At 45.4% G+C, this 17,498-nt stretch overlaps 1 protein-coding gene across 1 annotated transcript in view; it reads right to left on the minus strand.

The window, feature by feature from the left end:
• Positions 1-17,498, minus strand: part of LOC110307650 (constitutive coactivator of PPAR-gamma-like protein 1) — an 85,540-nt gene extending 68,042 nt beyond the window's left edge. Inside the window, exon 1 of the mRNA XM_021179888.1 lies at positions 17,014-17,498. Coding sequence (XP_021035547.1) covers positions 17,014-17,487 — 474 coding nt within the window. The 5' untranslated portion in view covers positions 17,488-17,498. The remainder of the gene's footprint in view (positions 1-17,013) is intronic.

Genomic DNA, 17,498 nt, shown 5'->3' on the forward strand with positions numbered 1-17,498 from the left:
ACTCACTTTGTAGACCAGGCTGGCCTCGAACTCAGAAATCCACCTGCCTCTGCCTCCCGAGTGCTGGGATTAAAGGCGTGCGCCACCACGCCCGGCACCCCAAATCCTTTAATCAAATAATTTTCTTTGATGAAAATTTTCAAGTACTGTTAAGCTAGAAATCACTGGAGAGGTTCTAAAGTAAAAGGGAACAGAGAGCCACCAGCTGCCCCTCCTAAAGGATTCTAGAGCAGACAGGTGGCCACTTGTTCCAGGGGCATTGAAGGAAACGGTGCAATGCGCCCGAGCAGTCTCTGTTCCTGTAGACTGGGCAGTCTATCAGCACCCTAGCTCCAGATAACTGAGTGGATGCCCCTCCAAGGTTAGGCAAGGCTCAACTCCTGATTACATCACTCTCTGAACTTCCCAGGCTGAGTTTTCTAAGGCAGTATGTCACAAAGCATTTCTCCTAAGAAATGAACAGTTTTTCAACCAAAAGCTGAAAGAAAAGGCAGCTCTAGGTGGGTTTCCAAAGCCACGCCTATGCAGATCGGAGGCAAATTCTAAGACCAGGAAGCAGCCCTGACCAGATGGAGCTCCCCCTGGGATCAGGAGCTGGAAAGTGGAAGGTCATCAGGGGTCAGGCCTAACTTGTCAGCTTTCAAATAATGCTGTGAGCATTGTAAAATGGTAAGCAATATATTTTAAAAGCTATAAAACTTTCATGTGCTTTAACCAGTAACTCTACTCCAGGAAATAGCTAATCCACCAAATAGAAATCATTAGAATCATAAAAAGAAACATAGTAACTTCTACAGGAGGAAACATGAAGCAGGTAAAGTCACTTGAGGGAAGTTTCATTAAAAGTTTAAATAATTCTAGAACACAATATAATGTACTTACAGCCATGCAAAACTATGTCTGTGGAAACAGACTGAAAAAGAAAATACCCAAACGAGTGTGTATGCACAACTGTCTAAGATAGCCAGGGGCAGGGGGCTGAGGGGCAGGGGACAGGGGACAGGGAACGGGGGATGGGGGTTGGGGTTGGTAGACAAACTTAAGAAGGCCTGGTGAAGGATTAGAAAGCAGGTTACTGGCCCGGTGAGGGTCTAACACGTAGAAGGCCCCAACTCCATCCCGGCACCACCAAAACAAAAAAACAACAGTCCTACTAGAAAGCAGCCCACTCTCTCTGCTGCAGACTTTGGGCAGATTCCTATACTTGATAGACAGAGAAGGACCTTGGCTCATACATCCACAGCAGCCACTCCTTCTTCCATGGCAGCTGCTCACAGCCATTGTGCCTGCTGGTGCAACTAGAGTACATCACTAATCCGTAAAGAATCCCTGAGAATTCAAGGGATAGGGCATTTCTCCTCCGTGCCTCCAGGGTGTCAGGCAGCAAGCCTTTTCTACTACAAGGATGTGTGTGTAAGCAGAGGTCCTTGTCTTTTGTAGAGACAAACCCACAGAATGTAAGAATCTACCCAAAGTCTACAGCAGAGAGAAGACCAGAGAGTGTGTTTCTAATAGGACTTCTTTTTTCCTTTTTTGTACTAGTGCTGGAATAGATTCCAGGGCCAAGCACATGTTAGGCTCTCACCCAGCACTAATGTGTTTCTCCAGCCTTTAACCGGGAATGAATGAATGAATGAACAACAAGCTAGGTAAAGATGAATGTGTACAGTGGCATAATAAGCAAGTCATGAAACTTTAAGCAAGGGTGGTTGATAAAAGGCCTTGCTGAGGATGTGATCCTAGTGCAAACAGCATGAGGAGGAGGCCTGGGAGGGAATGAGAGAGAGAGTGAGTGAGTGAGAGAGAGGGGGGGGGGAGAGAGAGAGAGAGAGAGCTACACTTTAGGCAGTCAGCTATCCCAACAATACAAATGAAGAAACAGGGCATGGGTGCACAATGAGATCCCAGCACTTGGAAGGTGGCAGCTGGAAGTCCAAGAGATCAAGGCCAGCCCCAGATACATAAGATACTGTATCAAATAAATAAATTATATTAAATTTTAAATTAGGGTCTGGGGAGAAGGCTCGGGTGATGTAGCTGTCATATATTCATAAGGACAACCTACACTGGAATTTTTTCATGTAAAAGAAGTTCTGTAATCCCAACACTAGGAAGAGCCAGGAGTATCCATCCCCAGGAACTCACTAGCCAGCAACACTAGCTGTATCAAGAAACTCTCGCTTCAGTGAGACTGTCTCAAAAAATAAGGTAGAAATATACTGACTGTTGACCACTGGCCTCCACATGCACACCCATACATGCTCACACGTTCACTAACACATGTACACACATACATATAAACACACATATTAAGCACCGTGCTGGGGAGCCACAGTAGGACAAACAGAAGCTATAGCTCACCCTCCTCTGGTAATCAGGACTCCATTACTTTTTCCTTTTCTTTCACTCCTACTTTTCCCATTAGTAGCCTGGGAATAATACAATGAAATTTGTATTTCTATAGCTTCATAAATGTGTTAATTTCAGTTTTAGAACTAAATATAAACTATGAAGCTTGAGGCTAGAGAAGTGACTCAGTGGTTAGGAGTGCTTGCTCTGAAATCAGGAAGAGCAGGGTTTGGTCCCATGTAAGGAGCCAGCATCCCCACCAATGCCTTCAGCCCTAACTCCCACCCAGAACAGAGTGGTGCAGAGAGAAGAGACTGCTGGGGTTTGCTGGCATCTAGCCTGGCCAAGAGGGAGCCCGGGATGTAAGGATACAGAGACCCTGCCAGAGAAGAACAGGGAGAAGAGCCTAGGGGAAGACGAAACATGCCTTCCTCTTGATACGCCAGCACATACACTAACACAGACATACATGTAAGTAAATAAACCTTTGTGATGGAGGTGGAGGTCTATGGTAGAGTGCCTGCCTAACAAGCATGAGACTAAAAGCAGTGATTCTCAACCTTCCTACTGCTGGAACCCTCATGTTGTAGTGACCCACTGTGGGTCAACAGGCTATGTACAAACAGCCTGGTTTCCAGTTGAGGCTAGATCTTGAACCCCAGTTGGGTGGTAATTCCCACCTACATGGGACAGTAGGCGTTTGACCATGTCTCCTGGACCCTGGCTCCTGTAGAAATTATCACCCCTACAGCCCCCACAGGAGAGGCGTGGCCATCAGCCACGTAGGAACTGCACCAAGCCTTCCCACATGCAAATAAGGTTTCCCCCAAACTCTCAGTCCAAGCCAATGAGAGGTGCCTGCTGTCAAACCCTGAATCACCTCCATCCAGGAAATTAAAGGTGCGTAAGAACTATCCCTTCGTCTGCGTCTTTTGTTCTAAGAGCTGTGTGTAACACTTGGGAAGAACCACCCGAGGTCCCACCACACTCCTCACTGGATTGTTGGCGCCAGCCAGACCTGACTCAGTTCAGAGCAGCTCAGAGTTACCAAGCGACCTGGAAGGCGTGGCAGAGACTTTGTCTTCCTGCCTGCATTCGCTTCCCTTCGCTGGAACCCTCGCACCTGGCCTGGACAGAGATCTCCGTGGAAAACCTAGGTACCCAGGCTTACAACCCACAACCATAAAATTACTTTTGTTGCTACTTCATAAATGTAATTTTGCTACTGCTATAAATTGTGGTGTAAATCTGTGTTTTCTGATAGTCTTGGGTGACCCCTGTGAATGGTTGAGAAATACATCTCTAGATTCAAACCCTAACATGAAAAAAAAAAGGTATATGGTCAAACTGGTGGCACATGGTCTATAGTCTCAGCACTCTGTGTGCCAAGGCAAGGCAAGTTCAAGGGCAGTCTAGGTTACGTAACAGGACCCTTTCTTAAAAAAAATACACAAAAACAATTTTAATGAGAATCCTATGAGATGTGATGTTGAGAAGATTGTATAGATTGTCCAGAAAACATAAAACAAGAGAGCTAAGCCTTCACAACTACTTAAGAGAGCCCACAAAGACAGTAAAACCCATCTCTCACTAAGGTGGATCAGGCTTGGATTTGAGCTGGAAATCTCAAGCCAGAAGCCACAGAGACCACATACGAGCTTCTGATCAAGGAAGTGAAACTTCAAAACTCCTGCACACTCTCCTAAGAACCAGCTTTTACAGCTCCCATGAGCGCCAAGCCAGTGACCCACACAGGTGGCAGCCTGAGCCAGCAGGTGGGAGTCACAACCCCTCCCAGGAAGCAGGGCAGGCAGAGCCAGTGCTTGAAGAGCTTAAGTGGCAGCACAGCAGCCATCTTCCAGCTCAAGGAAGTACTTTCCACTTAGATCTGACACATCATATGTAAACCACTTAGAATCATTTCAGGTAGCAAACACCTGAAATATGTCAGGCACTTCTTAAGTAAACCAGGATATGTCATAGAAAATAACAGGGTAGAACTTTTCTCAGAATGCTTTTGCAATAGCTCAAAGGATAATGTAGTCCATCCTCCTCCGGCCATCTGAGAAGATACAAGTTAGCCTGGTCATATGAGGATGTAGATGAACCTGAATTCCTCTGTTTAAAAACAAGCACAGGCTTTGCCTTATGCCCACGGAAGTCCAATCAATAAGTATAAAGTGTTGAAACTCACTTCCAGCTTCTGTTCCTACTCTGGTCCAACTCACAAATCGGAGCACAACAGTCCATTCCACTCTGTTGAGGTGGGGGGTTGTTTCTGACTTTAAAGGGGGGAGTTAACTACAATAGCATTCATTCCAATTTCTCCCTAAAGGAAATTACAATCACAGCTGACTAAGCATATCTTACATGCCTCGTTTATTCCATAAGAATGGAAGGCAGCAGTCTTAAAAGCAATGAAAACATTTGTTTGAGTTAGCCTAGAACACCACACAGCCATCAGTGTTTCTTTTGAAATAAAAGGAGTGGCACCAAAAGAGATTCACAACTTTGGCAAGCAGTAGGGACACAGAAACACCAAGCAACCACATTCAGTAGGATGACTACTACCCAAAAATGAAATACCATTAGAACAGACAGTGAGAAGCACAAGGAAGCATGTGGGCAGCAAGAACCCTTGTGTGGGGGTCAGAACGGAAAGTGGCACGGCAGGCGTGGAGAACAGTACAACAGGTCCCCCAAATCTCCATCACTGGGGTTGGGAGCCTGCTCTGTAGGTAAAGCTTTTGCTCTACAATTGCCCATCCACCCACACCCATGACATGTTGGGGGGGAGGGGGGCACAGTGGCCCACCTATGATCCCAGCCATCAGAAGGTGGAGATGACATTCCTGGAGCAAGCTAGATAGCTAGACTAGTGGAATCCTCAATCCCAAGGGAGTTCAAGTGAGACAGCCCTGAGCCTAGACAAGGAAGAGATCAGTAACGGATGGCACCCAACATCAACCTCCAGCCTCCACAGGCACACACGTGCTCACACAGCATGTGTGCTACACACAAATACACACCCAAAATGCATATGGTGGCAAATTGAAAATTATGTATGTGTGTGTGTGTGTGTGTATTTCATACTACGATTGTAAAAATAATAATAATAGGGGTATCACCCTGACTCCTGATATCCATAGAAGGCATAAGCACTTAACTCTAGGATATAACTTCTTACTTTATGAAAAAACATACAACTTTTATTTTCCCTGTGGATACGACATTAAACATATATGTAATGCCTTTTCCAGCTACCAAAGGGCATTGTTTTTATTTTTACTTCCCTTTTCAATTTCTTTAGCAGGTTCTTTGTTATGTTTGACTCAAGGCTTATTTGGTAATAAGTTTGCCTTGTTTCCTTCACTTCTTAAAACACACACACACACACAAAACAAGGGAGTAGATACCATAAAAGAATCCATAGTATTATCATATAAATTCTATTTAAAATAGGCTGCGACAGTAACTTCCAAATGACTCAGCTAAAACTTAAAACGATTGTTTTTGTTAAAATCATTCTAACCTGGGCACAGTGACATGCACCTAAAGTCTAAATTATAACACAGCAATATCTTATATCTAAATAAATAAATGATAAAATTTAAAATTCATCCAAAACTTTGAAATGCCAAAATCTTAATTTTCAGAGTTCAGAAAAAAAGTAATTTAGATTGATACAATTTCCTATAGCAATGTTTGCAAATGCCGATGGTCTGGCAACTGTCTGGGCAGGCCGGTACAAGGACAGAGAGCACACTGGACTCTAGGGCTTTGGCTGGAACCCGTCACTGCACAGCACCAACTGGAAAGTGGGACAGCACGGGCAGCCCATCCTTTCCCAGGCCAGTAGTTTGGAGTTTGTCTGTGTTTTGGGGTTTGGTTTTATTTTCTCTTGAGCTAACAGCAAAAAGATTACCAAATAGCCAGGGCACAAATGGATGCTGTCTCTCAACAGCAGCTCGGTCCATACATCCCCCCATGATGCCTAAAAAACAAAGTGCCTCAAATCAGGGGCAACAAGAGAGAAAGCAAAGCCAATTTACCTACACGGCCCTCTCTATGCCTCCTCAACAGAGTACAGCTTGCGTTAAGACGTTTAAAGGATTACTGCAAGATAAACCCAGGCACCAGGTGCTCAGGCAGTCAGTCACCTTTGGAATTAACCCTGACTCTGAGCAGGAAGAATTCTACTTCCTCCTGTCACAGCGCCTGAGGGAGGGAGCTTCAGTGCTGGGTGTGTCCAACTCAGCAGGTAGTGTATGAATAGGCCAGGGATTGTTCTAGAAGCTGGATGACAGACAAGGTCCTCAGAGAAGTCACTTTCCATAGGGGGAAAATAAGTAAAAGCAAAGTAAACTAAGCTATACTGATACCTGGGGAATTTTAAAACATTGTATGTTTAACTCTGGTTCCATTCCGTTCCGTTCCGTTCCATTCGGTTTGATTTTTCAAGACAGGGTTTCTCTGTGTAGCCTTTGCTGTCCTAGAACTCACTCTGTAGTCCAGGCTGGCCTCGAACTCACAAAGATCCACCTGCCTCTGCCTCCTGAGTGCTGAGGTTAAAGACGTGCCACCACTGCCCAGAGGGTTGGTTTATTTCTTAAAGTATTCTTACTACTATTTACGTATGTGTACATGTATGTCTGGATATGAGTGAGGACAGAGGGTGTGGGAGTCCCCTGGAGCTGAAGTCATAGGCAGCTGTGGGCTGCTACATGTGGGTGCTAGGACTAAACTCGGGTCCTCCACATGAACAGCCCATGCTCTGAAGCACTGAGCCATGCTCCAGGCCCAAACTCTGGTTGACTGATATGTCTAATAGGTTTGGGGGTTTATATTTGGTTGGTTAGGTTTTTGTTGTTGTAGTTTTGAAATTCTGTCTACAGATTCACTGAAAGTAACCTAATTACTCAAACATTCTAAAGCATGTTCTCTTCATACACAGTCTTTTGACATTTATTCCTATAGTTTGAGTGCATGCTGAAGTTTGTGCTAATTAGTTTCTTTCCATTGGTACAGATTTCAGAAAACAAAAATGAAGAGTAATGTCTAAAAATATCTTAAAGATAGGGTATATATATATATATATATATATATGCATGTTTTAGAGTTGTATCTCTGAGTTCTCTTCCTGATATAGAAAGCCCCAAAGGCCTTACAACTTAGAATCCTTGGATTTGGTGGCATCAGGGATTCCTTGTCTTGGCACTACTGGTATTTGGGACTAGCTAACTCGGCTGCAAGGAGCTGTTCTGGGCATTGCAGAATGTCACAGCATCCCGACCTCTACCCAATTAACACACCCTCTGCCCAGGGGCTCTGCTGACATTGCCAACCACCTCATTCACCAACCCTAGCTAAGAATTCCCAAGTCTTCACAAATATATCATTTTATGGCATCAAAAAAGTAATTCTAATGTAGCAGAAGATGGCCTAGTCGGCCATCATTGGAAAGAGAGGCCCCTTGGTCTTGCAAACTTTATATGCCTCAGTACAGGGAATTGCCAGGGCCCAGAAGTGGGAGTGGGTGGGAGGGGGAGTGGGGAGGGGAGGGTATAGGGGACTTTTGGGATAGCATTGGAAATGTAAGTGAAGTAAATACCTAATTAAAAAAAAAAAGTAATTCTAAACATGAAAGACTCAACACTGTTCTTTCAGAGGACCAGGGCTCAATATCTAGCACGCACACACCGTCACTAACTACAGTCCTGAGAGACCTTCCACTAGCCTCGGTGGGTACCAGGCACACACAGGGGGAGCTATGCATATATGCAGGCAAGTGATACCTACACGTAAAATAAGTAAAAATTTAAAAAAAGGAACTAAGCTAAGCCCCTTGGAAAACAGAAAAGAGAGCATAAGAAAATACATAAACAGATATTGATCCAAATATTTAAAGAAAATAAAATTTGTCTGGCTATATAAAAGAATACAGTAAATATTTTAATTTTAAAAAGTAAGTGTTTGTATTGTAGTGCAAACCTTTAATCCTAGCACTTGCAAGGCTGAGGCCAGACTGGTCGGTCTACACAGCAAGTTCTGGACCAGACAACTCCACATAGTAAAATCCTGTCTCAAAAAAGCAAAATTAAAGCCTGGCATAGTGGCATTGCCTTTAGTTCCTGCACCCCAGAGGCAAACTTGGGCAAATGAATTTCTGGAATCTCCAGGCCAACCAGGGCTACACATTGAGACCCTCATTTGCTTCTTTGATTGATTTTAAAGCAAACAGTGGAACTCTGGAGTTGGCTTAGTAAGAGTGCTTGTTCTGCAAGCATAAGGACCTGAATGAGTTCAAATCCCCAGCACCCACAGTTACATGAATCTGTAACCCAGTCTTAAGAGGCAGAGATGGGTAGATCCCCTAGAGCCTGATTACAACCAACCTAGCCTAACCTAAACAAGCTACCAGTTCAGTGAGAGACCCAGTTTGGTAAGCAGTTAGGCGATTACTGATACAGGCAGATATCCAAAGTCCTGCTCAGGCCTCCAAATGCATGCACACGGATACACACACAACCCAAGAAGGTGGTATTTGAGACAGGCTTTGACATGAGTAAAAGATAGGATGGCAAACTAAAAGACAGAAACAATGGGATGAATACGTGAACAGATAAACAAGGCAGAGAAGGTATGAATCATGAAGCAAGATGTAATGGCTAGGGTTGCAGAAGGGTCTACAAGTCTGAACAGAGTTGGACTCTAATGGCTTGTTTCAAGTCTGAGCATGACAGAGGCCTCCCTGAAGATGTGGTGGGCAAGATGAATAACCTGGGATAACTCTGGGAGCCTGAGGCCGTTCTGACTGCCCCCACAGTAAGATAGTCAGGAAATAGTACTGGTTCATAGTACAGCTCACATCTCTAGATTCTGGTTGTGTTTTAATCATTATCCTTTCTTAAATGCCGGTAAATAGCCAATAGTTTCAGAACCTGCTTGCAAAGCAGTTGTGTAGAAACCCTCTGTGTTAGGGGTGCTGAGAATGAGGAAGAAGGTGGAGGTGAGAGAGACTGTGGCACCAGCATGTGTTGTTACTGTAGGACTACCAGAGTTGGGGGTAGAATGGTCAGGTGACTCTGAAGTAGTGGAGACTGAAGGGAGTAGTCCTGAGGTTCAAAGCTGTCTGGATGAAAAGTAAAACTAGAGACTATAAAAAGGAATGGCAGAGGCAAGGGGAGTCCAAAAGATGTCCAGAAAGGACACGGGCCTTGAAGGAAATGGCACTTATCAGCCCTGCACTCTGGGACAGGAACAATGAAATTAGAATTAATTCGGGATTTGAAGGAGACCAGGGACCCAGCTGGTGGGGATGTGAAGAACAGGGCTGGTTGGTGGGAATGGACCACTAGTCAGTCAGCAGGGGAGGGAGACAAGGCACACAGTGAGAGGATGGAATGCCCCGACACCCCATCCTGGACACCAGGAAAAACAACCATGTAACAAGGAAGCCCTAGGGACTTTGGCCTTTACAGAAAGTCTCAACTTAGCAACCCCTTGAAACTGCTTTGAGCACTGACAAGAGTTCAAGGGTGCAGGTGGAAAGAGAGTAGGACTCCAGAAAAGAGAAGAGATTTAAGCAAAGATAGTAACAAACTGGTGTTCAAGAGCTGAATCCAGCTGGGCGTGGTGGCGCATGCCTTTAATCCCAGCACTCGGGAGGCAGAGGCAGGTGGATTTCTGAGTTCGAGGCCAGCCTGATCTACAGAGTGAGTTCCAGGACAGCCAGGGCTATACAGAGAAACCCTGTCTCGGAAAAAAAAAGAGCTGAATCCAGCCTAGAGCCCTGTTTTGCTTGGGTTGACATTTTTTTAAAGATTTATTTATTTTATTTATATGAATACACTGTAGCTGTCTTCAGACACACGAGAAGAGGGCATCAGATCTCATTACAGATGGTTGTAAGCCACCATGTGGTTGCTGGGAATTGACTTCAGTACCTCTGGAAGAGAAGTCAGTGCTCGTAACCGCTGAGCCATCTCGCCAGCCCGGGTTGACATTTTTAAGTGGGATAACTTCAAATAAAATGTGGATTTCTGGTTTACTTGAAAAATCTGAACATCTAGCAATATAGATGCACAGTCTTAAAAGGCTTTCATGCCACTGGGCATGGTGTCTATAATCCCAGGAAGCTGAAGCAGGAAGGCTGCTGCTATGAGATTGAGGCCAGCCTGGGCTACACAGCTCCAGGCCAATCGGGGCTATAACAGAGTGATACCCTATCTTGAAAAGAAAAAATAAAAATGAGACAAGACATGGAGAAGAGGGATAGAGGAGGAGGGAGAGAGAAGAGAAGAGGGGGTGAGGTATGAACTGAAAAGGCTGAGCAAACTACAGACCACTACTTTAAAAAGACATAGGGGTATGGTAATGCAAGCTTTTAATCGCAACAGAGGCAGAGGTGGAGGCAGAGGCAGAGGTGGAGGCAGAAGTGGAGGCAGAAGCAGAGGGAGAGACAGAGGCAGATGGATCTCTGAGTTCAAGACCAGACTATTCTACACAGCATGTTCCAGGACATGCTAGGACTAAATAGAAACCTTATCTCAAAAAAAAAAAAAAAAAAGTATAGACACAAAACTATTTCTTACACATTAAAAACTGCTAATAATAATATATGGCATAAAGCACATAGCTTCTGCAGCCACTGTGGCAGCAACAAAGCAATTTTGAAAGAATTAATTATATAACAATGTAGTACAGTGATAAAGTACTTACTTATTAGCAAGCATAAAGCCCCAACTTATTCCAACACTACCAGCATGTATAGCTGTGTGTGTATGTATACATATAAAGGAAACTGCCAGCGACTTTGTGTGTGTGTGTGTACATATATGCTAAAGGAAACTGCCAGTGACTTAGCTATTCTATTCCTGAGTACATACTTAAGAAATCAAAAGCAGAGGTTCAAGTCTATTTATATGCCATGTTCATAGAAGCACTATTCATTTTTTATAATAATCAAAAAACAGGAGAAATTCTAATGTCTAGCTATGAATATTTGTCACTTACAAATGAAATATTATATAGCTTATCAAATTACTGACCCTTGAAGATGGTAAGCTGCAGTCATGTACCCTAGAACATCTCAATGTTAGCATATACTATGTCTAGATTTCTACTGGACCTTTTCTAAGTTGAACTATAAGTACCATTAGATTAAACTGCCTCGAGTGTTCATTAGAGCCACACACTGTACAGGTTTGTAGCTGAGAACAACAGGTGTGTGTGTGTGTGTGTGTGTGTATGTATGTATATGTATACATATATATATGTGTGTGTATGTGTGTGTGTATATATATATATATATATATTTAGAGAGAGAGCACGCCTACAGGCCACACCAGTTAGATTTAAGTGTAAGTCAAAAAACTGCCTGGATATGCACTCCTCTTGTTGTTACACAACACAGGACTGTGGCTACAAAACTGACATATTAGAGAAAAATATTTATTTTTAATGGGTGACCAGTTTGAGTAAATTCTGAACTGTACTTCCTAGTTACTTAAAAGGTCCCTGAGAACTGCTTAGTTCTCTGGATCTAATGATGTGTGGTTTTCTTCCACACAGAAACCCTCCTCCTATTGTAACTGCACAAACAACTGCTATCAGAAAGGCCAGGGCGTGAGCACTATGCAGGCACACCCTTAGAGTACTCATACACTGAAACTGGACTTTTGACTTCAGCCTGAACTTCCCTTTGCAGGGTTACTAGGCTCCAGTTTTAACTGACTCAGAAGATCCTGCTTCTTGCAAGGAAAAAACGGTCACTAAGACACTGAGTACTGAAGGACAGAATGACTGTGAGCAAGGACCAGTAAGCATCCAGGCTGACTGACGCCACTTGCTCCTCACCACTGACTCCCAAGAATAGGTCATCATCCATAAAGGCAAGTGTGTTTTCTTGGGTTGGCTGAAAACAGGAACACCATCTCACCAGAACACCAGAGCGTTGATTTAGCAAAGCCTCACTAGAAGGAACTCAGGATGAGGTCTGAGGAACCTCAGGATAAACTTTCACACCAACACATCCAGTCTAGTAGGAGAGGTGTTTAGACAGGGCCAGTGAATTAATGTCACCAAGATTTTTAAATAAACACAAGTCGCTCCCTGAGGCTTCAAAGGTTACCATGACTGGAGGAACACAAAGGCCACTCTCTCAGTGACCAGCAAATGCTATGTTCAAGTCATGCTGTACAATGTCCACAAGAAAATTATCTCAAATAAAAGCCAGCTCCTAATGGGTCACAGAGATGCACTACCTGTACAAAACATGCAGCCAGGGTTGGCAAGAAGGCTCAGCAGGCAAGTCCAACAACCTGGGTTCTATCCCTGAGACCCACATGGAAAGAAACAATTGTCCTCAGACTTCTACATGTGGCCCATGACAAAATAAATTTAAATGTAAATTTAAGTTGTGGTTATTACTCTATCAAAGAGATATTCTCTAAATGAAGATGACAGAAAAGTATAACTTTCTGCCAATTTATAAAACACCAGAAAAGGTGGGTAGTGGTACTGGGGGTGGAAATGGAGAAGACCAACACTGACAGTTTACATATACGAAATTGTCGTATGGAAAGATGGCCTAGTCGGCCATCACTGGAAAGAGAGGCCCATTGGACTTGCAAACTTTATATGCCCAATACAGGGGAATGCCAGGGCCAAAAGAATGGGAATGGGTGGGGAGGGGAGGGGGGGGGGCTATGGGGGACTTTTGGGATAGCATTGGAAATGTAATTGAGGAAAATACGTAATAAAAAAATATTAAAAATTAAAAAAAAAAGAAATTGTCAAGGAATAAATAAATAAAAGATATCCTATTTTGTTTTGTTTTGTTTTGTTTTTTTGTTTTTTCGAGACAGGGTTTCTCTGTGTAGCCCTGGCTGTCCTGGAACTTACTCTGTAAACCAGGCTAGCCTCGAACTCAGAAATCCACCTGCCTCGGCCTCCCGAGTGCTGGGATTAAAGGCATGCGCCACCACCACCCAGCCAGATAATCCTATTTTAAAACGCCAGAAAGTGTGAAAAAAAGCAGCTTCAATATTTTGTAACAGAAATGATTTTACACAACATAATATGCATAGGTGTTTACCAATATTTATCTTTTTTTAAGTAGTTTGCATACAGTAAAAATAATTTTTAGCTTATCTTACGTGTACAGTTTTGATTTTTAAATGTTATCATCACTGTAACAGAGAACAGTTTGGTATCCACCTGACACTTTGAGAACTTGGCTTGCATGTGTGTATACACATGTGATGCATATGTGTGCATGTGAATATGCGCATGTTGTGTGGAAGCCAGGGGTTGGCGGTGGGTGTCTTCACATGGAACTTACTGGTCAGCAAGCCATGGGGATCTTGCCAAGTCCACCCTATCAGCACTGTGGTTGGAGCTACTCAGCTTTTTCTGTGGGTGTTGGGGTTCTACTTTAGACCCTCTTTCTGTACAGCAGGCACTACCAGTACTGAGCCACCTCCACAATTGTTTTTTGGGTGATGGTGGTGGGTTTTTTGGGTTTTTTCCTAAGGCACGTTCTCATGGAGCCTAGGATAGCCACTACCATGCTACACAGGCAAGGATAACTCTGAACTTCTGCTCCTCCCACCCTACATTCTGAGTACTGAGACTAGAGGTGTGTGCCACTATGTCCAGTTTTTGCAGTGCTGGGCATGGACCCCTAGACTTCACACATGTGGGGCAAACATTCTCAGGCCCAACACCAGTGTCTATGTGAATAGAGTTTCATTAAGAAGATACCCATTGGCCCTGGAAGAGCACTAGCTCCTCCAGAGGACCTGAGCTCAATTCCCAGCAACCACACGGTAGCTCACAATAATCTGTAACTCTGATTCCGGGAAACCCAACGTCTTATTCTGACCTTTCAAGGCACCAGGCACAAAAGAGGTGCCCAGACATAATGCAGGCAGAACACCCAGACACATTATAAATAAAATAAGTACCACCCAATTCCAGCTGCTCCCCCATTCTGGAAGATAGTGATAGTGCACCACTGGTTAAGTATCTGTGAGCCTCCAGAAAACATTTAAAAAACCAACACACAGACACACACATAGAAACATACACTTTCTTAAACAGAGACCACCGAAGATAATTTTTATGACTCCAAAATCATCCTTTTTAAAACATACACAATCATTACTTCAAAAATTATCTTTAGTTTAATGTGTGAGAATGTTCTGCTTGCTCGTATGCACCTATGCCACATTCCCATCTGGTGCCTGTGGAAGTCAGAGGAGGGCTTCAGATGCCCTGGAGTTGGGAGTATTAGATGATCAGGAGCCACCACGTGGGTGCTGGGAATCATGTGGGCCCTCTGCAAAAGCATGTGCCCTAACCACAAAGCCATCTCCCAGGCCTGCAAATCACCCTTGTAAATACTGCACTACCCTCAGGGATGCTGAAGTACACAGGACTGCTCTCTTGTTTTAAAATAGTTCCCAGAATTCTGTCTCTGGTTTTTACAGCTTCACATCTTCTCTCTGGTGCCACCTTTTGCTATTAATGGAGCTCCTGCCTCCAGCAAACTATCTTTTTCACCTCTCCTCAGAGTTGAGAAAGTGGACAGCCAGGATTGCTAGAATTGCATCTACAAAGTCTAGAGAAGGCTGAGACACAGAGCAGGCAGGAAAGACAACACTGTCTCAGGAGTGCACACACACACACACACACACACACACACACAGATATAGAAACAAGGAGAGACAGAGGAGACTCTAATCTGAAGTAATATTCAATCTTTTATTGAATGTCTCCGCTGACTAAAAATACAGCCCTGTGCAGTTAGCAAAAGCAGGTAAAATAAAACTCTTTTTGTGTCTTAGACGTTACTTCCCATCACTAAGCAGCATTAAGGCAGGTCCATTTCCAGGCTGTCCACTAGAGGTGGATCACAGAGCACCAGCTTGGCTTTCCCCCTCCAAGAGCCCCAGGCTACAGAGAAAAAGTGAGAGGCACACACACTGCCTCTCACACGAACTCCCTGAGAAATGTCACGCTGTGTATCTGCCATGCTCCTGGGCCAATCACCAGGCATCCAGCCGCCCCCACCCACACACTTAAACACAACTTCACCAATTGCAACAGGACCCTGGGTGGGACTTCCGCAATCATTTTAGGCTTAACTACCACCATCACCACTGCCAGCAGGGATGGTCAGGAAGAGGGAGACATGCTAAAAGTTGTAATTCAAGCTCAGTTTCCAAAGAAAAGAGCAAGTTGGAAGGCGGTAGCAAGTCTTAAAAACTCAAACAGCCTCACCCCTTCCCAAAGAAGTGTTTTTAAAAAAAAAAAATTATGAAAATGCAAGCTATTCAAAGTTGAGGATCAGTTAGGTGCTCGGCTCTCAGCCAACCTCACTCTCAGTCAACCTCGGAGCCCTTAAGTTCTCTGGCCCAATTTTGGCTGCAGAACCTTCTGCCAACGGGACAGCAGAGGGCTGACATGTGGAGCTCTCCCTCCTTACCCACCAATCAGGGCTGGTGAAGGTCACTCAACACTTCCTGTGCAGCAGAAAAACAGCTCTCACAAGCTCCTGCCTATGCTAAAAGACCCCCAAATTCTTCTTCCTGGTCCTGAATTACTACCTTCATAGTAGACATACAGAACCGAACCACTTTAAAACTCAGAGAACTAACAAGAGCCCATCTCATCAAGTTCACAGTACCATGAAATCTAAAACCAAAACGTTACCATAGACAATTTCTCCAAACATCTCATTTTCAAAGGTGGGAGAGCAGGGCATCTACCTTGAGAATTAAGAGGTCAGCCCTGGTTTATAACAAGGTTCCTTCCTCTCCCACAGCTTTGGAGGCTCTGTTTTCAGCTTCCTGTGCCTAAGGCCCTGGCAATATACCCTCATTATTTATTCTCCAGACTTCCAAGATAAACCTGTTGCTGGGAAAGAGTGGGTTAATTTCGACAGATGGGTATATGCTTAAGGCTAAGGCCACTGGGTAGCCTGCCGGCCTCTCAGGGGAGGGGAAAGACTGAGGATGTGGGAGATGACACCACCGATCCCACTTTGGGTGAGGGTCTGTCCACCAGCCTCAAGTGTCAAATGTACAAGTCTATGGGCCCACAGAGGCCAGAGAGTACGGAGGAATGTTGTGGGCAGACTTCAACCACACCAGGCCTAAAGGCCCGGGCATCCATCTTGCTCTAGGGCCCCTCTGCCTAGCTTGCAGCAAGCCTGGGCATGGTGACACGCTGTGTCCCGAGAGGGGCCCTGAGAGACACTGAGGCCTGCTGAGGCCTTCCACGGGCAGGGGCACCCAGGACTCACTCTGGGCTAGGCTGGGCTTCCCGGAACTAGTTCAGCGCTGACAGTGGCCTAAGAGACCTCCCAAGTGCAACCCAAACCCAAGCCCAAAAAGACCCTAGGCCAAGCCCCGAACCCCTGGCCCAAGGAACCTCAGACTCAACTCTGATCGCTACCCAAGCAATCCCAGGCCCAGCCCGAAGCACGAAGAGGCCTGTAGCCCAACTGTGACTCCTGTCCAAGTGACCCCAGACCCCAACCCTGACCCAAACCCGAAGGGAACCGGTCCAAAGGGCAACAGGCCTGACCCTGACTCAGGCCCAAAGAGACCCCAGCCCTACCCCTGGGAGACCCCGGCGAACCGGCTGCAGCCGCACCTTGACGTGGAAGCGGATGAGCGCCAGGCGGATGCAGTGGGCCATACAGACCGGAGGCAGGAACCAGACCTTGGGCGGTGGCGTGCCCTTGTTCTGGACATGGCTGACGATCTGCTGCGCTGTCTGGCGCTCGTTGCCCTGCCGCTTGACCCACTCGTGCAGCCGGGCCTTCTCGAGCGCGCCATTGAAGAAGACGAAGAGCTCGATGTTGCCTCCGAAGCAGGCCTTGGCCAGAGCCGCCAGGTAGCCGAGCATGTGGTTCCACTGGCCGCCGCTCACCCAGTCGGTGTAGAAGCCACCGTACAGGCGATGCAGGCAGTTGTCGGCATCCACCAGCAGGCGCAGCGGGGTCTGCGGGGGCCGCTGCCGCCCGCCGCCCACCAGGCTGCCCCGGGCCAGCTTCTGCAGCTCCACCGGCACCACGGCGCTCGGACAGTGCTTCTCGATGTAGTCCTGGAAGCCCTGCACGCCCATGGCGGCGGCGG

This window comes from Mus caroli, chromosome 13 (assembly GCF_900094665.2).
Source record: "Mus caroli chromosome 13, CAROLI_EIJ_v1.1, whole genome shotgun sequence".
Classification (NCBI taxonomy): Eukaryota; Metazoa; Chordata; class Mammalia; order Rodentia; family Muridae; genus Mus; species Mus caroli.